Genomic DNA, 27,921 nt, shown 5'->3' with positions numbered 1-27,921 from the left:
GTGCAGAATATTTGTAGATCAGAGAGAATATTTGTGGGAGTGTCATGTCCAGTTGTCCAAGTGAATAAAAAAAAAAAAGATAGAAGTAAATTCAGCAAGTACTTATGTACCCTCTCTGAGCATCTTTAGGTGGGTATAGACAGCTTACAGGGATGAAATAGAAGAAAATAATGCACTAGCCTATATACTAATTTTATCTTCAGAGCAAATTTAGGAGGTTAGTCTTCAGTAACAAAAATACTTGGATTTGGCAAATACAGTTTCTCTCTCCCTTGATAATTCTGGGTAAGCATATGCCCACTCTTTCTTTATAAGATACTAAACTCCTTTCTGTTATAACAGCAGTACATAAAATGATATTAAAATTTTTATTTATTTATTTATTTTGAGAGAGAGGGACAGAGAGAGTGAGCAAGCCTGGGGCAGAGAGAGGGAGAAAGAGAGAATCCCAAGCAAGCTCTGTGCTGTCAGCACAGAGCCCGATGTGGGGCTCAAACTCATGAACCATGAGATCATGACCTGAGCCAAAACCGACTGAGCCATGCCTTTTAAAAAATTTTTTAAATTAAATTTATTTATTTATTTATTTATTTATTTATTTATTTAGAGAGGGAGCTGGGGAGGGGCAGAGAGAGTGAGAGAGGGAATCCCAAACAGGCTCCCTGCTGTCATTGTGGAGCCCTATAGGGCTCAAACTCACAAACCGTGAGATCATGACTTGAGCTGAAACCAAGAGTCGGAGGCTTAACTGATGGAGCCACCTAGGTGCATAACAACAACAACAACAACAACAACAACAACAGAACATTTGTTTTACATCATTTTCAGTACACTTGTCTTCCTGAGGCTTTGCCCTGGGCTCCTTTATTAGTTATGAGGCATTGTAGCCTTTTATAGTCAGTTTTGGGCATACTCTAATCCAGTGTTTTCTCTTTCACTATTTTTAAAAGGGAGCTCCATGGTGACATGTTTGGAAAATGTGGAAATGCTCCTCTTCTAGATTCACATTGTGCATTAGTACAGGTCCACAATGCATTTTACAAAACTCTTGTATCAGATATGTTTTGGAATTCAGAAATCATCAGATTATAGAAGGATAGTATGATATATATGTTTATTAAATAACATCCCCAGTTGAGTTTGGTGTAGCCCCTGTAATTACACACATAGTTTTTACAGAAAGATATGTGAATGGGTTAAATGAGATGAAAACTATAAAGAACCTTAGAACAGTTCATGTCAAGTTTTGCTACCATATAAATTATTTTTAAAAGGTTAGTTTTGAGAACTTTTTGAACTTCAGAATTGTGGAAAAGTGATTTGGGGCCTTTATTTTAAGGACTCTGGGAAGCCTTGAAGAAAAAAAACTGTTTAGTTTTGTTTAACCTAGTACTTTTAAGTTTACTTGAACACAGAGATTTTTTTTTCAAGTAATAGCATTCTGTAGAATATGCTTTGGGATAAAGTGTGTCATCCATGAGCATTCACTTAGGATAGAGTAAATTCTACATGCGGTTAATGTCCATTTTATGTTGATTATACAGGCTTTAATTTTTGGTGGACTCTCTAAATTTAGCAGGTGGGAGATAATTTTTAGTAGAAGGTGCAAAGACAAATTGGTTGAGAATGATTAGATAATTTTAGGGAACTCTGGGGCAGTTTTGCAACTTTTAAGTATTTTTATCTATTTTTTTAGAATTGGAGTTTGCTTTCTGCTTTTTAATTGAATTCATTTTTAGTTATTTAAGCCTTTCCTTACTCTTAGAAACATTATAGAATAGAAAAACGTTGGAATATCCCCAATTGTGCATGCTTATAGCATCAGATACTTCTCCTTTATAATACTTATAACTTTTACTTATAATGGTTGCGTTTATTTCTTTGTAAATTATTTTGATGATTGTCTTCCCTGTATTTTATAACATTCTTGGGGACAGAAGGTTAGCACAGTGACCAACACATTGTGTAGGAATCTGTCGAATAAATAAATGAACACACATAATATAGTTTACTCAGCTATAAGATTAGCTCCTTAAAATGTATCTTTTATATCCTTTTCAGGCCTATATATTTTTGAATTAGCATTGTACTATCCATACCATTTTACAATCTGTTTTTTCCTTGCGTAACAGTGCACCGTGAACTTCTGTGTGATCAGTAGATCTTTGCACCATCATTTTGTTATGTGTATTTTGTAGTTATTTTTCCAACCTCCTTATTAGACATTTTGGTTGTTTTCAATAGTATTCTGTTATAGATTTTGTGGAGTAGAGTTGGCTGAAATAAAATAGGTTTTAAAAACTAGAGGACTTTTTATAAAACCTGAAAAAGATGGGCAAAAATTATTAAAGATACATTAATTGTTACAAAAAGCTTATGGTGTTTTAAGTTACTCATTTTAGCCAATTTGGTTTGGAGGGTTTTTCCCTCTTCTCACATGTTCATTATTTTCAACGAAATCATTTTGTGTTAGCTCCTCTGAACTGATTAAAATAAATAAGACAAGTGGTGGTGTTATTCTTTTATAAGTGAATAAACTAAGGCTCAAAGTGGTAAACAATTCATTTTAATAATTGTTAAGTATATAATAGAGTAAAAGGTCAAGTGGAGAGTAAATCAGTCAGTGTTTGCTATAGTTGTCTTGGAAGGTTTTGCAGAGGATAAAAGACTTTGAAGAATAGTGGGGATTGGATAGATGAACAGTGGTTAATAATGTGAATAAAAGCATGAGGGTATAATTAAGCTGGTGTCACTGAAAACACAGAGAAAAACATAAGGAAAAAGGTGAAAAGTTGAGGTTTTAGAAGCTATTTGAATGATGAGACTGTGCCAGTTATGGGTGATCTCTTTCTGGACAGGTGGTGCTGTTTTAAATAATTGCATCAAGTGCCTAGTGCAAGGAAATGACCTTACAATAAGAGATAATGTGTAAAAAGCAATAAGCTCCTTTTAGGGAATAACTAAAAAAGGAGTGTAATCTACAATATTTGGTTACATCCAGACCCGTTATTGTGAAAAAGTTTTACAGTTTTTTGTTGTTGTTGTTGTTGAAAACCCAAAGATCCTAACTATGTGTGTCTGTATGGGGAAAATTTTAGAGGACCAACTCAAGATGCCAAGATATAAGAGAGTGAAGGATCGATAGAGTATTTTGTCCTTTTATTTTAATGCTATATACTATACTCATAAGTGCTAACTGTATGCCAGACACTGTTCTAAGCCTTTATATATATTTTCTCATTTGATTTTCATAAAAACTCCATTAAATGGTATTATTATTCCTCATTATATAGATTTTATAGATTTAAAAAACTGAGGCACAGAGATGTTTATTAACTTGTCCAAGGTTACATAGCTAATAAGTGGCAGGATTAGGAGAAAGGATCTTGCAGAATAGTTAGGACCATTAAAGAGTTATAAAAGAAACTGGCAGGGTTTTCATGAAGGGGTTGAAGGTAAGTTTAAGAAGAGGAAATTTCTAAATCCAGATAGAGAATGACTGACTATATGACTTTTCTTTCACATTGACAGAAGAAAATAATGTTTTGAGAGAGATGTTACAATAAGCAGAATTTGACAGCTGATTCAGTATTTTAAGCTAAAGGAGAAAAAAATCATTGTTTAGCAGTTATTGAATTATATGATAGTGGCAAAAAGTTACCAGTATGATGAGAAATTTGCTAATAGGCAAGAAGAATGGAAAGAAAATCAGCTGTTTTGTTAAGGTTAAATTGCTTACTTAAGAGATACAACACTCCAGAAACTTGTATAGACTAAATATTTGCTTACGACATGAACATTTAGTACATAAAAAGTCAAATTTAGACTCTGGTTCTGTGACTTCACATTCCAGCCACTTCCCAGATTTCTATTTAATAATATAAATGCCCTTGGCCTTTTTTTTTTTTTAACAGTGATTAATGTCTTAGTATCCATTCATTTGTTACGATTCCTAAAATGTAAGCACTGAGAAACTAGCGAATGTGTTAGGATAGTTTTTTTTTTTAATGTTTATTTTTGAGAGAAAGAGTGCAGGTGGGCAAACACGAGCTAGGGAGGGGCAGAGAGAGAGGGAGACACAGAATCCAAAGCAGGCTCCAGGTTCTGAGCTGTCAGCACAGAGCCTGATGCGGGCTCAAACCCAGGAACTGTGAGATCATGACCTGAACCGAAATCAAACACCCAACCAACTGAGCCACCCAGGTGCTCCAGGATAATTTTTAACATAAGAAGGCCAAATCTAGGAGGGCTTTGAAATCGAAGTCTCTGAATAGTTCAAGGGGCCAAAGAATGATGACAGTCAGGTAAGGCAGATAAAGGAGAAGGGAAAGATGGAGAATAAGAGACAGGAAAGAGGAGTTGGATTGGGGATAATAATCACCTGCATTTTGCTAGTTAAGAGGTATATCTCCATGTTCTGGAAGACTAGAGTTTTGTGCCTAAGTTATAAAATATATTTTTAGTTACATTGTCTTTCTCTCAAGCTGGGCTTCCTTTACTACAGCTGTCCTCAGCATAGTTTTAAAAAGCTTCCTTAGGCCACACTTGAATACTAATTACTAGGCCATGTTAAGTTTTCCTTCTCTATTTTCCAGGTACAAGTTGACACTCATTTTTTGCTCATGTGTGTATTTTAGGCCCAATAATTGTGTCAAAATTCTGTATATGCTTTCTGACTTTAGCACAGTCCCAGATCTGAAAATTGTATTCTGTTTTATGGGACGAGATGATTTAGGGCTGGGGGGGGTGGGGTAAAGACCTGGTGTATCATCAAGTGAGTGGTGGAAGAATGGAAGCCCACTAGGGGGCAGTATGTAGCTTGCCCTATATATATCTTGCCCTGGAACAAAAGCAGATTACCAAATAAAGCCTGGTGGTTTTGTAGTATCCATGCTACATTTTAAAAGTGGTATAATAAAAAGGAAGAGCCAGTTTTTACTGAAGAATGAAGGAAAATTTGTATCCAAATTTTTATGAGGATATAGTCTGAAGATACTAATAGTGAATATGTGAATCTTATAATCCTAATCAAAAAAGGAATGCTGTGAAATCAGTCAGAAGCAAATTACATTCCTGCAGAAAATTTGAAAGAATGCAGTATTTTATCATAAAAAGCACACAACTTTGAAGTGAGGCAGATGTAGTGCAAATATATGTCCAGTGCACATTAGCTATAAGTCCTCTATCAGTTTATTTGCCTGTTGATAGCCAGTTTTTTTATCTGTGAAAAATGAGGTAAGACATACCTTGATGTAATCATTACAAAGATTAATTGGAATAGTGAATGCATAGTACTTAACATGGTGCCTGGCAGGTGGTAGGAATCAGTAAATGGTAACTGATTTTCAAGAGGTAGAATTATATAATGGAAAGAACTTGGACTTTGGAGTTAGAATCCCTGGCTGTGGTGCTTGCTTACAGTGTAACACTTGAATAAGTTAAGTAACCTTTGGTTTTCAGTTATCCTACATTAAAATGAGGTGTTGCCTACCTTGAGGGGTTGTTTTGAGTATTAATTGAGATAATTTATATAAATTATCTTGCTAAGTGTCTGACATAATAGGTTCTCAATAAAAATTAGTGTTCTTACTACCACTCCTAGGTCATGTTGTGAAACTCTTTGGTAAATTGCGTAAATTATCTAGTTATTGCCAGTGCTTTCTTTATTTAAAAATGGACTCAGAGAGACCTTAAGAATTATAAACAGTTACCTGCCTCCCTTTTCCTATCTCCAGACCGGTGAAATTTCTGATTAAAATTAGGATTTTTCTGTTTAAGGATCATTTCTCATAACTTCTTGTATGAAAAATGCTGTAAATAAAAAACGAATAATGTGATTTCTGTCATCAATAATTCAGTCTAGTAAGGATGAGAAACCTATAAATGGATCATTACAATACTGTATAATGTGTTACATAAATATTGTAGGAAGTAGAGTGGTAGCACAGAGGATATATAAGCAAGAACTAAGATGAAAGAATAAGTTAATAAAATAATTTGAAGAAGGTTAAATGATAATATTTGTTTAGACACTTAACATAATGGCTTAGCTAAGGGAGATAATAACAACTAACATTGATCACTTAACCATGTGCCTAACAGTAGTCTGAGTTTTTTTTACGTTTTAATTCTCAATAAGAAAGTAGGTAATATCATTATCTCTGTTTTATAGATAAACTGCACAAGGAAATAAAGCAATTTGTAGCTAGTAGGTGGTTAGAACTGGTATTCAAACCCAGGTAGTTTAGTTCTAAAACTCAAGCTTAAAACCACAACAGAATACTACTTCCATTTATTTAATCTACATTTAGGTATCCTAATCATATAGTGAAAGGAAATACCCAGTAACCACTTCAGCTGCTTAATCCATTAAAATAAGCATGGCTGCTAGAGTGAACTTGAGCTTTAGTACCCAAATTTAGTGCTTATGTGGCAACAATATAAACTTTATTGGAAGTATCAAGGGTGACCTCTGTTGTGCTTACAAATGAATGCAAAATCAAACGATATTTACTCATTTATTTTCACATGGTTTTTAAAAAGCTAATTACAACAGTGCTGGGGCTGGGGTGGGGGTGGGGGGATAAGGAAGGATTTCATTTCCTTCAAATTGTTTTTATAGCTTTCCCAAAATTCATGAGGCTATTAAATCTTTTCCTATGAACTTTAAAAAATGTAGTTTATAGAAGAAAGGCATTCTTGTGTCCAGACTCATGAGTCCCTTTGAGAGGTACCTATTGCATCCAATTAGAAATCAGTTATTCTAGCTGTGTTATAGAGATACCAAGAGTTGAATCACTTCTTCCTGAATACTGGTTAAGCAGACCACGCACTTGCCTATTTTTGTGGAAGTTTAGTTCCCGTATAGATTCTGTGTAAGCACGGAAACAAGTAACAGTGATAAGAAATAAATGTTAGGTTATTTTATTAAAAACAAATGTCAAGTGACAGCAGGTTGATACTTAATAGAACAGGACAGTGAAATCCATGTGAACTTCAGCAACTCAAAATTTGTAGTAGTTCAAACATAGTATACGTGCATTTTACTGAGTCAAAAGTTAGAAATGATCAAATGACAGTTCTGTGATATGGTTGTAAAGGAATACAGAAGAAAATACAATTATATTTAAATTAGAATTGTGCCTACAAGTTGAATAAAATGTTGCAATCAAATGAACTGTTTGCATGGAAGCAGATCATATCTATATAGGAAAATGTTCAGAAAGGGATTATGTAAAAAAATAGTAACTTTTAAGCTGATTTTAACGTACAAATGATTGTGAACTAAAATTAACTTCTAAGTGTTTCTGATTAATTTTTATTCCCTTATATAGATTATCAGCTCCTGGAGGACAGGATTTCCATTTTATAATTCTTTGTTATTCCCATAAATTGTAAAGTGCCCTGTATCTCATGTTTGTTGAATAATTAACAACCAGTTTATTAACTGATTTTGCTAAATGCAAATGTAGACAAAACACTTTAACATGTTCCTTTCTAAAAACAGAGGTTATATGCATGTATATATCTCTGTTATGTTAAATACAGAGTAGATACATTTCAATCTGTGCTAATGAGTTGGATTTCTTTAAGAATGTGGATTTATTTTTCGTAGTGATTTCTGATTGCATAAATGACTAGATGCACTTTTTAAAGGGAGATTTTTACCTTGTTTTTAAAGTGATTATTGAATCTGCCAAAGGCAGCCTCTTAGGTGATAAAGAGATAAAGAGATAGAAAGACCTTGTTTCCTAAGCTGCTGAGAGGATTTTCACATTAGATTGGTTTAAGACCATAGTCTTCAGAGTATAGTTTTATGCAAGTTCCTGACTATGGAAGTCATTGTTAAAAGGTAAGATTTTTTTGTCTTATAAAATTTCATTTTAAGTTGTGAATTAGATTTTTAACTGAGCAGTAGTAATGTGCCTTTTTTTTTTTTTTTTTTTTTTTTTTTTTGCCAAATCTTATTACAGTAAGTTCTGATACTGTGAAATTCATCAGAGATTTTGATAGTTTAGTTCATGTGTAAAGAAAACAGCATTTGTTAATATACTTGTTACAGGTAGTTATAGTTTAATGTTTGCTTTTACTACGGCTTGTTTTGATTCATCACTTTATTTTGACTCACTAGAAGCCATCTGTTAGTTATATTTTAACTTTCAAGGTTCTATGTAATTTGGTTCTTGTTAATGAAGTGCTATAAACAGTATTATGAAGCTTTTCTCTTTTAATCTTGAAAGGAAAAAAATCCATATCTAAAAAAGCAATCACAAAGAAGAGGAAAACTGTTACAAAGTCACCCACTGTACCAGAATTTCAGGTAAATGTTTCAATTTTGTCTCAACATTTTTTAGTTTAACTTTTTTAGTGTTTATATTGTTCCTCAAGAGATTGGCTGAATTCCACTGTAACACCCATACTTTAAATGAAGTGTTTCCAACTATGACTTTTTTCCCTTTAAGTGCAAGGCACGGATGGCTAAGATTCAATCTAGTATTTGAAAATTTTTTACCTCTATTTTTGTCTCTTTGATAGTCAAAAATCTCTGGTTTTTCTTATGTTATTCTACTTTGTAGAAGTAGTTTAATAGAATATATACTATATATTATAAATATAAATGTTTAATATATGATAGCAAATGTGTACATGAGAGTCTTCCAAGAACAAATCATAATTTGTAAACAATTTGTAAATAGGTAATTTATTTTCACTTATTTGGGCACTGTGGAAATAGTAGACTTATTAACTTAAAAACAAATCTTTTAACTCTTAACTATATATGAACTTCAGAGAGAATATTAAGTAACATTTAATTGAATGGTCTTTACACATTTCTGCAAAAAGAAATAACTATATTTACTGCCAGATTATTACGTGAAGAGTTTTTCATTTGTAGCTGGTACTAGAATCAGCAGAGAATTTCACCCTAAATAATACTTTTATTTTCAATCTAATAAAAGATGTTTTTTCATTCAAATGACTCTTCTTTTAAAATATCTTTGTATTACCATGTCCAGTCCAGTTCTAACAATACTTAATTCCCAAAAAATAAAAATGGTGTTAAAATAAATTTCTGTCAGTCTCAAGTCAAGAAGAAAACAAAGAACAATAACTATGAAAATATTGGTAATATGTAATGTGAGTTTAATAGTTACATATATCCAAAAATGTAAACACATTTATTTTTCAGTAAAAATCTTATTTTTAGAAGTGTTTTTATGGAAGTTACTAATTGGTAAAAATACAATTTTAAATGAACAGTGAAAGAAAATAGGCATTTTCTTTTAGTATTTTAGGATAGAATATATTTTTTTAAATGTTTATTTAGTTTTTTTGAGAGAGAGATGGAGAGAGAATTCCAAGCAGTCTTCACACAATTAGAGCACAGCCCGATGCAGGGCTTGAACCCATGAAACTGTGAGATCATGACCTGAGCAGAAATCAAGAGTTGGACATTTTAACTAACTGAACCACCTAGGCACCCCTAGGATAGATATTTTTAATGACTTTCTTAGAATGAATTTCAAACATTTCTACATAATCTTTTTGTATAAAGTAACCTTGGTTACAGAATATTAAGTGAAAAACGTATATTTACTGTTTTACTTGGAGGCTTGTCTAACCATTGCTTATACCTGGTATTCAGTACTATAATATTGTCATTCTTCCACTGATATCATACCAGCCTTTGCTATTTTTCCCACTGATTTTTTTTCCCCTCAATCCCTTAAAATATTCATCCTAGGAATATAAGTCTCAGAACAGATCTGACCTGCTGTTGATGTTTGTTTCCATTCCTATCTTAGTGGATGGACTTTTATATGTAATAAGTGACATAGATAGCATAGTATTTTTAAAATTGCAAATGGTATTCATTAGTGAGGCATGAAATTAATCTAGCAGATTATATGACCACCATTCCTTTTATAAACTAACAGTTAAAATAGAAAAGAAATTATGAATGTGTCAAATACAGTAAGGGTAATATCATTTCATGAAACTTTGGTTTTGGTCTTGTGTTTATTGTACTTGCTTGCACTGTAAAATATATTTTTGACCATGGGTAGAGCAAAAAATCTTGAAAAGCACAATACTAAGTGATGCTTTGTCAGTTACTGACCATTTGCTTACCACTCTCAGAAACTTAAGGTCAGAGTACATGTTTTGCCAAATTGAGCTGTTTAAAATAAATATTATATTAATTATGTTATGTTTTATTATGTTATATATAAACCCCCTTCCTGGTTCTTAAGGTGTCCTAGTGTGTGTGTGGGGCGGGGGGGGGGGGGGGGGGGGGGCGGGGCGGGGGGGGGTGCGCTAGGATGGGCAATAGGCTTATGAAAGCAGTGGTTCTTATGCCTAGTTTATAATATGAATACCATGGTATTATCCCATGAAATTGATAGCTGTCTCCCAGGAAAAAGGTCATTTGCTTCAAATAAGCAAAGAAGAGGAGATAAGACAGTATTAGTCACTGGTAAACTTTGTTGTTACAGATAAAACCTATAGTTTTGCCTTTCAAAATAACTTTATGTAGAATTTTTTTTCTTTGAAGTTCCCCACATGTAAGAAACTGATTATTATATAATAAAGAAGTGAATTTATTTCTTTCCCAGAAGTTCTAGCAATATGTCATTTAGCACCTCAGATTCTGCAAATTATTCATTTTATCCAAGTTCTTTAAATATCCCATTACTAGTATTAAACATAAAAATACTTTCTAAAATGGTTTCGCTGGGAGATTTTCTTCACCACATTTATTCTAAAATATTACTGAAAGTAATGAAGCTGTTAGTAGATAGAGATTGGATCCCTTTTGCAAAACCTGACTTAATTTGTATAAGGATTAGTCCATCTTTAAATAGACAATAAAACATGCTAAGAGAAAAATGTGTCCAGGGATTAAATTGTAAAGTTTATTTCTTGATAAGTCCTAATGAATTAAAAAAGTAAATCCTGTTTTGACCTCAGCTACTTTTTTTTTTTTAAGTTTATTTATTTATTTCGAGAGACAGAGACAGCATGAATGGGGGAAGGGCAGAGAGAGAGGGAGACAGAGAATCCCAAGTAGGGTCTGCATCATTAGCGCAGAGGTGGCTGTGGGGCTTGAACTTACGAGACAGTGAGATCGTGACCTGAGCTGAAACCAAGAGTCAGATGCTTAACCGACTGGAGCCACCCAGGCACCCCGACCTCAACTACTTTTTAATTCGACGGTGTTTTTGTTGACTTTTTTAAATCTGGAAATTAACATTGCCTGTTTGCTTCATGTTTACTTATATTTACACCTAGTATCTATATCTCAGTTTAAGAAAAGAATTATCCTACCTTTATTTAAGGTATACACGATAGATATTCAAATAGTGGGTTGGGTTTATTTTTGTGTGTGTATTATAAAGAGACTAACCACATCTGTGCCACTTGTTCCTAAGGGTTATGTCAGTGGTTCTCATACTTTAGATAGTATAAAAATAATGTGATACCTTTATTAAAAATGAAAATTCCTGGGTTTTATGCACCAAGATTTCATCCTTGATTCAGTGGATCTAGATGGGTACCAGTAATGTGCATAGTGGTTAAGCATGGATTCTGGAACCAGGCTATATAGGTTCTAATGCCAGCTTTACCACTAACTCTGTAACCTTAACCTCTTTGTGCTTTCAATTCCTCATCTGTATAATGGGGTAACAATAGTACCTACTTATAGGGTTCTTGTGACAATTAAATGAGAGAGTTAACTGTTTTATGTATTCTTTCTTATTTATTTTTTCAAATAAGCATGCCAGATTCTTTAGACATAAGTACAATGTTATGAGTAGGAAAATCAATTAAGAATTGGCTTAAAAGCATCTATTACTGACTTTTACCACATAAAGACTTTGCAGTAAATCTCAGATTTGGTCATATTTTATAAATCATGAAATGTTATGATTAAGCCTACAAGAATTTGAAAAGTGAAAAACCAAGTAATATTTGCATCATTAGATTTAATCAGGGGAAAAATTTATGCTTACCCACTATAGGGTTATGGTGATTATATAGTTGGCTTATTGGGAAATTTTGGGGTTTTTTAATTTAGCAATAGGTGCAAAAAAATTAGGAAATATTTTTATTTTTAGTATTTAGCATGTTGGTGATTTAAACTTTTAAATCATATTGAACAATTGCTTATGACTTTATTAAATTGACTAAAATTTTATTTTGTCAGTTTTGTAATATAAGACTGTTAGACTGAAAAGTAAATATCAATTTTCTTAATAAAATTAATATTTGCCAAAGCCTTTTAATTTGTTTATTTGAGAGAGAAATCTAGTATGTGAATTCTCTTTTTGAACACAGTTATAACAGAGTCATAGGAAGTATTTTTAAAACAGTGTGTCAAGTCTCAGTAAAATTTTAAAATAATGTAAGAGCTTTAGTTGCCATGTCTTTGCTTTTCATTGGTAACCAAAATCTTTCATGTAACTTATACTTGATCCTGTTTATATATGTGTGGTTTATTCTAAAGGCTGGTTTATAGAGGAAATCCAGAATCCAGCTGCTGACTAGGACTTACATAGTGGTAGTATTTTTAAACATAAGCATAAACTCAGATCCTTAACATACCTGTGAAAAAGTTTAAAACTTTTTAAAATATAAAAAACTATAATTTTCACAGGTATGTTAACCATACTATATTTAACCAATGGAGAAACTAAAGGATATTAAATAAAGTAACAAATTGAGACCCTCAGTATAACAAATTGAGACCAAAATTAGAGTTCACCTGCTTCACTGTGTTAAGGATTATTTTGATTATATTATTTTATTTTGATTATATTATTTTAAATTGCTACCTCTTAAATATTTTTAACTTCAGCTTTTTCACTTTTAAAAGTATGGGTTTTACTTTCCTCTTAAAATTCTTTCAACTTTTAAATATTGTGCATTGAGAGAAACATATCTCATTAATACAAATACTTTGTTAATCAGACTTATTTTTCACATCACATATGATATCCTATTTGCAGGTTTTGAAGCAATCATTCTTGATAGTATGGTGATCATAAGAAATGAGAAGAAATTTTCTGTCCTCATATTTTAAGATGTTAACATAATTTTAGCTTATTTATTTTTAAAAGTTTATTTATTTTAGAGAGAGAGAGGCAAAGAAGGGGGGACAGAGGATCCGAAGCAGGCTCTGTGCTGATGCTTAACCAACTAAGCCACCCAGTCACCACATTATAATTTTAGTTTAAATACAATATGAAATTTGAATTTATACCATGAATTTAGTGTTTTGCTTACAATTTTTAGAATGAAGTGTAGGTTTGTTTTATTAGAATGGTAGTGAATGAGAGATCCAGTTTGGGCCTACTCATTTTGATTCCTTCATTGTTTTCCCTTTGCTGTTTAATGTGACTTATTATATTGCTTTAGTTTTGTATGCTGCCTTATGCTCTTTTTGGAACAAATAAAGAAAATACCTCTCATACCTATTGAGTTTATGCCCAAAGGCATAATTTCTAGCTTGAAGTAATGATAAAGTAAGGAATGATTTATTATGTTAAGTTTTTCTGATATATGATCATATCAGAATTCTTTTGGTCTCTACTGGACCTCCCCTCCCCCACTGTATATACACATTCCTACTTTCTGAGTTGAAGAGGAGACCTTTTAATATTTAACATTTAATAGAAATCAAAGCTTAGGGATAAATTAAACCTAAAACTATAATACATATTCAATTGTTATTAGATTTTTTATTTTGTTTTGTTTGGAAAGATCCCTTAAAGAATATAATATAATATAGTAGGAAGTGGATGAGTCCTACGTTCTATGGTCTCTTCTACCAGTGTGTCATCTTAGGTTACCTCTGTTAGTTTTAATTAGTTTGTATGTGAACTGGAGATACACCTTTTTAGTCTAAAAATTACATGTTTTTAGTCCTTTCTGTTCTAAGATTTATGATTTTGTGGCTCTCATGGATTGGCCTTAAGTGAAAAGTTATCTTGAGGGAGAGTGTGACAGCTTTCAAGAGGTTTTCCTTGGGGTATCAAACTTTTTTGTAACTTCTGCAGTATGACTGAAAATTTTGTCTCATGAGTATTGGCAGTGTGACCCAACTGTAATCTGAGCTGCTATGGAGCTTTTGTTTTTCATCCCTGGAAGCCCTGAGCCTCAAATAACATTTTCTAATTCAAGGTAATGGAGGCTTTGATAAGATGTTTTGCTTTGTTCAAAAAATGCATCTGTTCTCCTTAATAGGTGAACTTTATTTATTGGATTGATTCTGTTTTAAAAACACCATTTGAAGTTGAGTTTAAAGGCCACACATATGCCATATTATATAAAAAGAGAAGGAATAGAGGGTATATAAGGCAGAGTTGGCATTAATCAGAGTATTTTTTCTTTCAGTATTAGTAACAAAATTATGTATGTTCCTATATATGAATTTTCTCAGAGCTTAACTTGACTATATATTTTGAGTATCTGCATTAGGTATATATCTATTTGTAGAGAGTTAGTATAGAAAGAGACTGTAAATTGTTATGTAGCTATTAATTCATTTTAAGATAACTTCAAAGTAAATATTGCTAAAATTATTTTCACGCTCAAATTCAACAAATTTATGTTGAAGAGTCCTGTCATTTAAGGAACATTTATCTTACCATTGTGCATTTAATTCAGTATTTCATCCGCTATTTGGAAATTAGTCTTTTTGATCTTCATATTCAAGGAAACTCCTATGTGGGCTTACTGGCCAGAGGGGGATAAACCGTTCCTTGCACCAGCTTCTGTTGAGGATGCAAGTAGTAGTAGGAAGGATGGGGGAAGTAGTCAACAGCTCATATTATTTATTTGAGGGAATGCTGTTTCTGGTGCTCCGATTACCAGAGGTATTAATCAGTTCCCCAAACCCCCAATTATAATAGGCATGACCATAAAAAAGATTATTACATTTACATGGGCTGTGACGATTACATTATAAATTTGATCATCTCCTAGTAAGGTGCCAGGTTGTCCAAGTTCGGCTCTAATTAGAAGGCTAAGGGCAGTCCCTACTATGCTGAATAAAAGGTAAAGAGTGCTTAAGCACCGAATAAAAGGTAAAGAGTGCCAGTATCTTTGTGATTAGTGGAAAACAATCAGGGGTTTATGAACATAGGTAAAATGCCTGAGGAAAGCATTAGACTTTAAATCTAAGAACAGAGGTTTAAGTCCTCTTTTTGCCAGGCTCTGTGGTGAAATAGCATGTTGAATTGCAAATTCAAAGAAGCAGTTTCAAAAAAAAAAGAGAGGTTAGAGTGGGAGAAAGCCAAAGCATAAGAGACTCTTAAAAACTGAGAACAAACTGAGGGCTGATGGGGGGTGGGAGGGAGGGGAGGGTGGGTGATGGGTATTGAAGATGGCATCTTTTGGGATGAGCACTGGGTGTTGTATGGAAACCAATCTGACAATAAATTTCATATATTAAATAAATAAATAAATAAATAAATAAATAAATACAAACAAAAAAACCACTCAGGATATTGCCTGACATATACTACATGCTCAATAAATGCTCACTATTATTATTCAAAAAAAAAAAAAAAAAGCAGTTTCAAATCTACCAGAGCTTCTCCTGCCTTTTTTTCCCTAGATAGCAGGAGAAGATTGAAGCCAGTTGATTAGTTAGCTGTTGACTAAAACTTCATGGGATGGAAGCCCACCAGTCTGTCAAGGGCTTAGCTAATTAAGTGTTTGATTTGCAGTCAATTAATGTAAGATACATTCTTGCGGTCCTTAAGGTTAAATATGCAGCAGTTAAATTGATGTAATTTACTTATGGCTTTGAACACCCTTGGTCTATTTTAACCTAAACTCCTAGTCCAGAATAGATATTATTGGTATAAGTGGGAGTAGCATAGTCAAGATTACAATAAGTGGGCGCAGGAAGTTTATCTTTTTGTGCTTTCAAATTGTCATTTTATTTTTATGTTATTTGTTGAGGGAAACAGTACTGTGACATATGTTAGTCGTATATAACAATATAGGTTGAGGAGTGCTGTGATGGCTAATAGTGTAGATATAATAATTTCATGTTTTTAATTTCTAGAATGGTTTTTCACTTTGGGATAAACCCTAGGAGTGGTAGAAGGCCTCCTAGTCATAGTATTAACACTAGGATGAGTGAGGTGATTAGGGGTGCTTTGTTTCATGTATGGGATAGTGATAATGTTGTTATGCCTGAGCTATGTATAAATAGTATGAAGGTAGTGAGTGTTATTATGATATAAATTACTAGGTTTAAAATTATTGTGGGCCTGTATAGTATAATGACTGTTATTCATCCTATATGGGCAATTGAGGAATATACTAGGATTTTTCATAGTTTAAGTCCTTTTCGGCCTCCAATTAGGACGGATGTGATGGCTATTGTTAGAAGTAGATTGGGATTGATGGCAAGTGAGATTTGATACAGGATGGATAGTGGTGCAATTTTTTGTCATGTTAGCAGAATTAGGCCTGAAGATAGATTCCCTGTGCAACTTTAGGTACTCAAAAGTGAAATGGGGTTAACCCCCGTTTTATTGTTAAGGCAACAGTTATTATAGTCAATGCTATAGGATTGAGGGTTTTTTATGTTATTGCCCGGAGTATAGTAGGTTGATGATAATTCCTATTGTTAAGGGTATGGATGTGGTTGCTTGTGTTAAAAAGTATTTTGTAGATGCTTCTTTGGCTTGTGAGTTGAATTTTTTTTTAATTTATTTTAATGTTTATTTTTGAGAGAGAGAGAGAGAGAGAGACAGAGCATGAGCAGGGGAGGAGCAGCAAGAGAGGGAGATATAGAACTGGAAGCGGGCTCCAGGCTCCATGCTGCCAGCACAGAGCCTGATGCGGGGCTTGAACCCACGAACTGTGAGATCATGACCTGAACTGAAGTCAGACACTTAACCGACTGAGTCGCGCAGGTGCCTCTGAATTTTTTTTGTAAGGATAGGGATGGTAGCTAGCATAGTTATTTTGAAGCCGATTCAGATTATTAATCACTGAGAGTTTATTATTAAAACTATAGTTCCTGAGATGACTGTTGTAATAATAAGAATAGGGGGTTTTATTAGTACAGGAAGGGTATAAATCAACATTTTTGGGGTATGGGCCTGATACCCCAGGCTGTAAGGTATAGCTGACCTTACTATAGAATATGGTATAATGTAGCATGAAGAGTTTTGAATTCTTAAGACTAGGTTCGATTCCTATAATTCTAGAAATAAGGGGATTCAAACCTCTATTACTTACTCTATCAAAGTAACTCTTTTATCAGACATATTTCTTATGTTTGGGGTGGAATGCTTGCTATAATAATAGGTAGTGATGCATGTCATATACATACGGTCAGTGTGAGGGGTAGGAAGTTCTTTTCCTAATAAATGTATTAGTTGGTCATATTGGAATCGTGGATAGGATGCTCGAATTCATAAAAAGGTAATTGTCAGGAATAGAGTTCAAACAGTAAAGTTGACTCTGTATAATTCTGGTAAATATGGGCTGTGGAATGCTCCGAAAAATAAGATTGAGGATGTTCATTATGATGATGTTGGTGTATTCTGCTAGGAAAAATAGGGCGAAGGGACCTGTTACATACACAATGTTAAACCCAGATACAAGTTCTTATTCTCCTTCTGTTAAGTCACAGGGAACCCGATTAGTTTCTGCTAGGGTTGAGATGAATCAGATCATGGCTAAAGGTCATAAAGGGAGTGATGATTAGCATTGATAGTGTAAAGGATCCATTTATTAGCAGTACTGATAGTAGGATTATTGCTAATGTAACTTCGTATGAAATTGTTTGAGCTATGGCCCACAGGGCTCTGATTAAGGCGTAATCATAGGATTGAGTAAATGGCGAGACTTGACATAGCTAGTATAAATAATACTCCTAAGTTTATGTTGATGAGTGGATATGGTATTGGCAGGGGGATTCAGATGGTTAGGGTGAGTGAGAGGGCTAAAATGGGTGCTATAATAAATGTAGATATGGAAGATGTGAGGGGTTGCAGGGGCTCTTGTTAAAAAGTTTCACCGCATCTGCAGTAGGTTGCAGTAGCCTGTATGTTCCTAAGATGTTTGGTCCTTTGTGAAGTTGTATATATCCTAATACTTTACATTCTACTTGTGTTAGGAAAGCTACTGCAAGGAGGATTGGGACGTTCAGTGAAAAGATGTTAATTACAAACATGTTAGGGAGAGGAATTGAACCTCTGATTATAAAGTTTTAAGTTTTATGCAATTACCAGCTCTGCCACCCTAACAAACCCGGATTCTTGGGCAGTGGAAGTTAACAAAGTCTGGATTGAGATTATATCATCTAATGAGTTTAAGGCACTTTATGTGAAGTAGGCCTCATTTCTCTTGTCCTTTCGTACTGGGAGAAATTGTTTAATAGATAGAAACCAACCTGCATTGCTCCAATTTGAACTCAGATCACGTAGGACTTTAATTGTTGAACAAACGAACCTTTGATAGCTGCTGCACCATCGGAATGTCCTGATCTAACATCGAGGTTGTAAACCCTATTGTCAATATGAACTCTAAAATAGTATTGTGCTGTTATTCCTAGGGTAACTTGTTCCACTGATCAAGTTTTAGGATCAATAAGTGATGTAATACTTTTGACTATTTGGTCTAGATTTCAGACCCTCAGAGCTTGTTTATTCTCCGAGGTCACCCCAACTTAAATTGTCAGTCCATGTATTGTCCCTGTTGGTTGAATTGAGTTGATTTCTTTGGACTGGTTAATTAAAGCTCCCTAGGGTTTTTCATCTTATTATTATATTCCCGCCTCTTCACAGGAAGGTCAGTTTCATGGATTGGAAGTAAGAGACAGCAAAACCCTCATGTGACCATTCATACAAGTCCCTATTTAGAGAACAAATGATTATGCTACCTTTGCATGATCAGGATACCACAGCCATTTATATCAGGATACTGCGGCCGTTTAACAAACTTCACTGGGCAGGCTGTACCTCTAATACTAGAAATGCTAGAGGTGATGTTTTTGGTATACAGGCGGGGTTTGTGTTTGAGTTCCTTTTACTTCTTTTAATGTTTCCTTAGTTGTGTGCCTGTGTTGGGTCAACAATTAGTTTGATAATTAGTTTATAGATGGATTATTTTATCTTATTGTTAACTGTGTTATCTGCTCTAAGTTTATGCAAGGACACGTATTAGCATTGTTGCTTCTATTGTTAAATAGATTAACCCAGTGTTAAATTAGGAGTTGGTTGCATATTTTGGTATTAAGATGATTTTAACGCTTTCTTAATTGATGGCTGCCTTTAGGCCAATTATGGTTGTGTTTATACTTATTCTCTAAACAAGGTTGTATTTTTTTCTAAAAAGCTGTAACTTTTTAGATACATTTTAATTTTTTTTTTCAACGTTTTTTATTTTATTTTTGGGACAGAGAGAGACAGAGCATGAACGGGGGAGGGGCAGAGAGAGAGGGAGACACAGAATCGGAAACAGGCTCCAGGCTCCGAGCCATCAGCCCAGAGCCTGACGCGGGGCTCGAACTCACAGACCGCGAGATCGTGACCTGGCTGAAGTCGGACGCTTAACCGACTGCGCCACCCAGGCGCCCCAAGATACATTTTAAATTTATATTAGAATCTTTAGGTTTTTAGGGAAGTTTAAAGTTGAACTAAGATTCTCTTCTGGGTACCAGCTATCACCAGGCTCCTTAGACTTTTCACCTCTACCTACAAATCTTCTCATTTATTTTGCAACATAGATGAGTTTATTCTACACAGGTTGTTTATAGGTAGCTTGTCTGGTTTGGGGAGGACTAGCTTAACTTCACTTTGTTAGGTTATTCTAGTTAATTAAGCAAAATGTACAAAGGGGTAATGTTTGCTGTTTAGTATTTTTAATTTTTCTTTCATTGTTCCCTTACAGTACTTTCTTTATAGCACCAATTTAAATTTCTCTATCCTATACTTGTAAGAATTTATTAAATGTTTTGGTTGTTTCATGTTAGTTGAGTTTTTGGTTGTTTTGGCTAGCTTTGGTTCAAGATGATCATTTGATGTGAAATCTTCTGGGTGTAAGCCAGATGCTTTAAGCTACATCTTGGTTTATCCGTGCATACTTTCCAGTATGCTTACCTTGGTATGACTTATCTCCTCTTGTGTTTTTGTTATTTGAATAAGTTGTCTTTAGGTTTATGTCACTTGAGAGTGACGGGTAGTGTGTGCTTTCTTCATGGCCCAATTCAATTAAGCTCTCTATTCTTAATTTACTACTAAATCCTCCTTTAGTTCTCAGTTTCATAAGAATTTTCATAGGGAATTGTGTTTTTACGTAGAAAATGTAGCCCATTTCTTCCTACCTCATGAGTTACACCTTGACCTAACTTTTTGATATATGATAGTTGTTATTACTTTTCTTTCTTTGTAGGGTTTGCTGAAGATGGCAATATATAGACTGAATTGGCAAGGGGTACTGAGGTATATTGGGGTTTATTGATTACAGAACAGGCTCCTCTAGAGGGATATAAAGCACCCATAGTGGGGTATCTAATCCCAGTTTGGGCCTTACCTATAGTGTAACAGGAGGAATTAAAGTCATTTTTGTGACTTATTTTTATATTAATTGTAGCTTTTTACAGCCTAGTTAAGATTTAACTTTAGTGCAGGGTTCTCTTTAACACACTTTACACCCTAAGTCTATTAATTTGGGTTAATCATATGACCACCATGGCTGGCACAAAATTTACCAACCCTGTTTAATATAGCTTAGCCTAACTTTCGTTCATGACTTAATTTTTATCACTGCTGTATCCTGTGGGGTTGTGGTTAAAGAAGGTATTATGAGCCACATTTTAGTGTGTTTGATACCTGCTCCTTTTGATCACTGGTGATTTAGAGGGCATTTTCACCGGGGTGCTAAGACTTGCATGTGTAATCTTTTTAACAACTAGTGGAAAGGCTAGGACCAAACCTTTGTGTTTATGGAGTCTGACGACTCATCTAGGCATTTTCAGTGTCTTGCTTTACTCAATAAGCTATACTAACAGGTTTATGTTGATTTGGATTTGAGTTTATCAGTTGATTTTTATGGTACTTGTTTAGTGAAAATTAACTGTTCAAGAAGAAAGAGAGCTCAGGACTATGTATCCTAGTGTATTATATGGGAATTTGATGTTTGAGCCTTATATTTGGATGTGCATTTAGTCTTGTTTGGGGGGTTTGGCAAGAAGATAATAAATACGTTTATCTATTAGAGGGTTACAGGGGACTTGGGGGTAAGGGGAGTTTGGTTAAGCTAGTTGTTCATTATGAACTCTGTAGTACCAGAATGTTTCAGAAGCCATGAAGATTTGGAATTCTTAATCATTTAGAACCTTACTGCTCAAAAGTATGATCTGTATGTAGCCCATACCTGGAAACTTGTTAGAAATGCAGAATCTCAGGTCCCACCTCAGACCCATTAAATCAAAAACTTCATTTTAACAAGATTCCCAGGTGATTCTTACGCACATTAAAGTCTGAGAAGCATTGATTTTTGTATACAACTTACTAAGCTGGTAAGCCACTTCGAAGTACTATTTTAATATATTCATAATATTCATAGTTTGACTTCAAAACTGTGTTCCTTTAAATGGAATATTAAGTATTTGTTGATTCCTATGAACTGAAAGATTTTAAGTTTCTTAGAGTGTGTCTGGTTGTCGGGGTGCATGTTTTCATTGTTACTGTAAGTTTCTACAAACTATACATGCAAAATGTACCCTTATTCCTTGTATAATGAGACACCTAAGATGCAGGTGAAAATTCCTCTGTGCTTTGCCATGTGTGCAAATGAGAAATCTGTGCTGTGATATTAACCACTGCACAAAGTTCAGTGAAAAGGCATGTAACCCATCTGTAAGCTCTGGGGCAAATTTGACATGTTAGTCAGAATAGCATATTTTACAATGGGAAGTTTAGTTACCACTGAGTGAGTAGTTACTAAAAACCTGGTGTAGGACCAACAATGAAGCTTTATAAATGGAATAGAAGTTGAAGACATTATCAAATTTTAGAGGCACTCACATAGTTGTCCAGTCCACTGCCTATTAGCATTTCTTCCAGGACTCTAGATTTGGCAAATGGGAATGCGTAGTTTATAATAAAATATTAGCAGCACTGTCCTACTACATCATTGTGTTTTATACCCTTGAAATTATTTGAGTTACTTAAATGCATATTTTCTCTTCATCGTCAGTTCTGTGTTTGAAAGTATGTAGGCATTTCTAATAATAATTGTTAATACTAATTATAATTTATAATATGTGTGATTTTTTCTTAGTCTGTTAGATTTAACTATATTGCCATTTAGGTAGATCAAGGGCATATCAGTGATTTCATATGGCTTAACCTAATAATGAAGTTTAAAGGGGTCCTACTTTCCCATTTTTGTCACACAGTTATCACTAGGAATAATCTTGTTGTAACCCACTTTTCTTTTGTTGTTGTTGTTTTTTGGGTTTTTTTTTTTTTTTTTTACAAAAAATATGCCTTTTAGGAAAACAGTATCCTTACACAGAAACTAATGAATGTAGCAAATTTGGGCTGATAAAAACTTATGGTGAATTAATAGCTTTATAAGTGTAGTATTTTTTAAAAAATTATCATGCAGTATAAACATTACAAGACTTTCATTAACCTAAAACTTTTCCTCTTTATGTAGTTGCAGTTGTTTTAGAAACATTTCTTTTTTATAATAGATTTTTTTAAATATGGGCTTAAATTATTTTAGGGAAAAGTTAAATATATTGGGAAAAACTCAGTATAATTTTACAAGAACTAAAATGTAGTTACTAATATTTTTGCTGACACTTCACTGTTTTTTACTTATTTTTTAATGTTTATTTATTTTTGAGAGAGAGAGGCGCAAAATGCAGGCGGGGGAGGAGCAGAGAGAGGGAGACACAGAATCCAAGCAGGCTCCAGGCTCTGAGCTGTCAGAACAGAGCCTAATGCGGGGCTTGAATTCATGACCTAAGCTGAAGTCGGACACTTAACCTACTGAGCCGCCCAGGTGTCCCAGACACTTCACTGTTTAAAGCTTTTAGTAGTTAAGCCAAACTAGTTTGATTATTCATAACTAAAAACCAATTATTTTGGCCATTTGTCAACATTACCAAGGTGAAGTAAAATTATATTTCCATATAATTATGAAAAGAAATAGATGCTGTCTATAGAGATGATTTTATTAAAGACTACAAGATCATATTAAGAATGTGTACTTAATGTCATTTACTTCTTTGAATATATGTATTACATATAGTGGAAATCCTTCTTTCTTGGCAGTCGCAACCATAATACAATTAGTTTGATCATATAGTTAGCAAACTAAAGCAAAGGTATAATGACATTTCTCCAGGGATGCATTTATTCATCAACTAGGATACTGCCTGATAAAGCATTTCTTAAAGGTGATTCAGTAATTTGTGAATTATAGGGTGAGTTTCCAGATCTTTGTCATTCTGGGCTGAAAGTTGATAACGTTAAGAAAGTACCTGGATTATAAAGCAAGCTGAGAACAGAGGGGTGTGGTATGAAACCACCAGGGTTGAAATTTCAGTTATTTTTATGCTATGCCTGAAGTTCATACATTATAACAAGTGATATATTTTAAAATATAAACTGTGGGATTTTTTTTGCTTTTTACTATTACAAATACAAATAATTGTGAATTTAGTGTATGTTAAATCAACTTCTGTTACCACATTTTGGGTGTTTTATATTATGTGTTATCAAGCTGTGTTTTTGTGTTTTATTTTAGCTTATTTGCACTAATCTTGATGAACTCAGGGAATTAATCACAAAAATCGAGAATGAACTCAAAGATCTGGAAAACAGTAGAAAAAAATCGGTAGGTGTTGATCCAAAAGTTCTATCTATTATTTTTAGCATTAAAATTTATTCCTGCTTTTTTCTAAAGCTTTCTTTTTTAATCTTGTTTTTCTGGGTTACATAAAAATTTGCAATGAAAAATAGAAACATTGTTCCTTTTATTTCTTCTGTGTGGTCTAGTTTTCATTTTTCATAGAGAAAAATGGTACCAGGGCAAGTAAATTAAATTTTGTTTGCCTGGTTTATATCAGGTATAGTTTTAGAATATTTCCCAATATACTGGTTGGTTGTTTGCTGACTGGTAGTTTTTAGGGTAACGCTTGCCTTGCAGATATTCTTAATTAATAATTATATGCTTTTAATGGAAGTTTATTGCTTATTAACATAAAAATTTTAATTAACTGTGACATAAATAATATATAAATTGTTTAATCCTGCCCCAGATGTTTTTTGAAGCATACTTACCAGTATGTCTTTTAAAACACCTTTATCAGTTAAAGTCTTTTTTAAACTTTATATATTCTAAATTCACAATTTTACCTTCATTTTTTATAATTCTTGAGAGAATATAAAGAAAAGAATATTCACTCAACACTTGGTAAAATACTCATTTATGTTATTTATTAAATCAGTGATACTTAACTGGCATTAATAGTTCAGTGATATTACATATTTGAAACACAGTTATACACCAGTAAATGTGAAGGCTTTAAGCATTGGAGAAAATCAATCATTATTTTAAAAATACCTTTTTTTTATGGCTTAGGAATGCCATGAAGCCACTTTTAGGTGTTTGCTCAGAACCTGTTAATCTAGAATTATGTATAAAATAAGGATAGTGATACATACAGCAAAGCTTCATATCAGCAGATTTGTAGTAGTCATTTTATATGCTGTTTAGGAGAAACATATTGGTAGCACTCTGAAGGGAGGAGACTTAAATGCCATTAAAGGACAACCTTCTGAGGTTATTTAACAGAGGCATAAAACAGCCATAAGCATTCAGAAGTTTCAAGTGATACCTCTGAGAATATCGATATAATCTAAGAGATAGGATAATGTTCATAGTGATAGCTATTAATTAACAAAAAAACATTATGTTCAGTATACAATCTGAGAATGTGGAAAACTGTTATTTTTAGAAATATTTCTATTAAAAATGGTTTAGACCCTTATTAGATTCTTATGTGTTCGTGTGTGTGTGTGTGTGTGTGTGTGTGTGTGTGTTTACACATACACACTTTGGTATATGGGTAGTTGATGTGAAACACCAGGTGTTTTTTCAAACAACATTTGTATTAAAATATTTTCTCAGCAAAGTTATTTTTAATATATCTGATGTTGTATGATCATAAAGGACTAATTCTGTTCTTTAATAGGAGGAATAGTCTTTTAATCAGGGTGTTATCTATAGTTTTTGTAGAAGCTGTTAATTTTTAGTGAGTTGTCTGTTCTTCATGAGTCTAAATAGAATTCTGTTAAGTAAATTTGCTAATTGTTTTTTATGCTATGGTTAAACATAATGTATGCCTCTTAATTTGTTCCCATATTATAAATTAGGGTGTTGTTTTCAATAAATAGTTTTATGCATAACTGATTTATGTACTTACTTACAGTATGCATTGTAAGAGAAAAAGACTTCTGCAAGTATCCTAGAGTTTTCTGTAAAGCCATCCACCTCACTTCCATTAGTGGTAGGAGGTATATGCATATTGCCTTCCTTTACAGGAACAAGTAGAAGGGTAAAAGAAAGTATAGATTACAAATATTTGACATTGTAGTCTGTGGAGGCAGGTTTATCAGATAGTTTTAGGTTACATACAGGGTTTAATTTTTAAATTTTGTGACTCTAAATTTTTAACTTGTTTATGACTCATAATATTTGCATATTAGTTTTAAAATATATTTTCTGCTCTTCAAGAAATAGAAATTCTTGGGACTGTACTTAGTAGGGATAATCTTACTGAGATTACTAACATAAGAGCTATTTCCCTTTAAACTGCCTAAAAGGTTGTTTTCATGTGAAATGGCCACACAGCATAAAGGTAACAATAGACCATAAAAGTTTACATATTATTATCTGTCATTCCTTATTTTTCTATACAAGCTATTATTGAGTATGGTAGATGTTAGTTATAGGAACTAACCTTATTGAATGTTTATGTTAATATTAAATATCAATTTATTTGGCATCATTTTGGAATAAGATGTTTCACTGAACTGAATTTTCTAGGTAACTGAAACCTGAACTTTAGGACTAAATTCCTTCCTTCCTTTCTTTTTAATTTCTTATTTTAATCTTTTAATGAGAAACTTCCCTGCCTCCTTGTACTATATTCAACAAAATTTTAACACTTTTTGATGATTCAAGGATCATAATGAATATCCATAATTATACTGATACCCTAAAAGTGTATTGATATCAATAACTCTAAACATTTACCAAAAGACCTTTATGTTATATATTTTGAAGGTGTGTGTTTGTATTTTTGCTTTTGTTATCTTTTCTTGGTCAACCTGTTGTTTCTTGTGTTTGTCCATGTACTTGCCTTAGCTAATATACTGTGAATTACAAAGGAAGTAACAATATTTATAAGAATTGGACTTGTAGTAAGGACCTGAGAGACTTTCTTAATAATGAGAAATGCATGAACTTGGTGATGGTGGTAGCCATTTTCACTGATTCCTTGCCTGTGGACTTCCTTCACTATTGCCAGACAAATAGAGTATTAATTTTGATCTTCATAAGATATCACTGTCAAAACTAAAATAGTATTTAGAGTCAAAACAATTCTGTTACTCATCAGCTTTTATATCTATAATGCTCCAGTAACAAAGAGGATTTATTCCATATAGACATTTATTTGTCATAAGCCATTTTTAAAAACAGAAATATTTATGTGATAGAGGATTTAATATGGATTCATACAAACACCTCACTTCTTTAGAGGATTTCTTCTCTGCAGAGCCTCTTCAGATAGTTTATAATCTTTTAAAAATCTGGATCGTTTACTCATTCTTGTAAGACAGCTAATTCTATTTATAGTTAATAATGTAAGGAGAAAAAATGCTTTCATTTTCTTGAGTTTGTCTGAGCATACTTGATACCATTACTTCAATTTTGGAAGCAACTTTCAACATCCTTTAGATCCTGCAGTGTTATACCTAATTATTTACCTGAGATTTGTTTAAAGTGAGACATCTGGTTGAGATAAATAGAAGTATATAGTTTGACAGTTTTTAAATTTTGTTTTCCTCATTATTGTTTAGATCATAGGATTCTTCAGTGAGCTAAAGGAGAAAATCATAACATTTTATTTTTATTTTGTGTTTTTAGTCAAGAGATAAAATTCACATTGTCTATTTGGAAATTATATTTTTATCTTATTTAATTTTTAAATATTTATTTATTTAGAGAGAGAGAGGAAGAAGGGGAGGGGCAGAGAGAGCAAGGGAGAGAGAGAATTCCAAACAGGCTCCATGCTGTCAGTGTAGAGCCTGACACACACAAGGCTCAAACCCACAAACCCTGAGATCATGACCTGAACTAAAATCAAGAGTTGGATGCTCAACCAACTGAGCCACCCAGGTGCCCCAGAAAATATCTTTTTAGATTGAGGAAATGTATTAGTTTTCCAGAAAGATAGAGCTCAGATATTGATAAATTTGCCTGATCCTGTTGTATTTGAAATATATTAGTATTGCTTTCAGTCAAAATTTTAAACAGTCAAAATTGGAAAATTTTGCCAGGCTGATATCAGAAGTGGTTATATTTTGCGTTTTCATCTGACCTTTTTCTCTTTTTCATATCTCCCTAATTTCCTTATGTTTTAGATCATAATTTAGATTTTCAAAGAGGTTTCAACCTAGTTTTCTTCAATAAGGAAAGATCCCTATAGAAACTGGGTGTAAGGAAAAGTGTGAACAATTTGGCAAAAAAAAAAAAAAAAAAAATTTTTTATAAGAAAAGAAACCTTGTCTGGATTATATAGTGATGAATGATAGCCTTATCAATATAGAGAAACTAAAATTTAAAATACAAGACTTTTTTTTT

At 33.2% G+C, this 27,921-nt stretch overlaps 1 protein-coding gene across 2 annotated transcripts in view; it reads left to right on the top strand.

Moving 5' to 3' along the window:
• Positions 1-27,921, top strand: part of BRD10 (bromodomain containing 10) — a 131,045-nt gene that overhangs the window by 66,489 nt on the left and 36,635 nt on the right. Inside the window, exons 4-5 of one of the 2 annotated variants that reach the window (XM_078436868.2) lie at positions 8,241-8,320; positions 23,797-23,886. In XM_078436868.2, the coding sequence (XP_078292994.1) occupies positions 8,241-8,320; positions 23,797-23,886 (170 nt within the window). The remainder of the gene's footprint in view (positions 1-8,240; positions 8,321-23,796; positions 23,887-27,921) is intronic. The other variant, XM_078436869.2, reaches the window with a different exon arrangement.

This window comes from Panthera onca, chromosome D4, assembly GCF_046562875.1.
Source record: "Panthera onca isolate mPanOnc1 chromosome D4, mPanOnc1 haplotype 2, whole genome shotgun sequence".
NCBI classification, from domain to species: Eukaryota; Metazoa; Chordata; class Mammalia; order Carnivora; family Felidae; genus Panthera; species Panthera onca.
The sequence above is the reverse complement of the archived record's forward strand: the minus strand, read 5'-3'. Positions and strand labels throughout refer to the sequence as shown.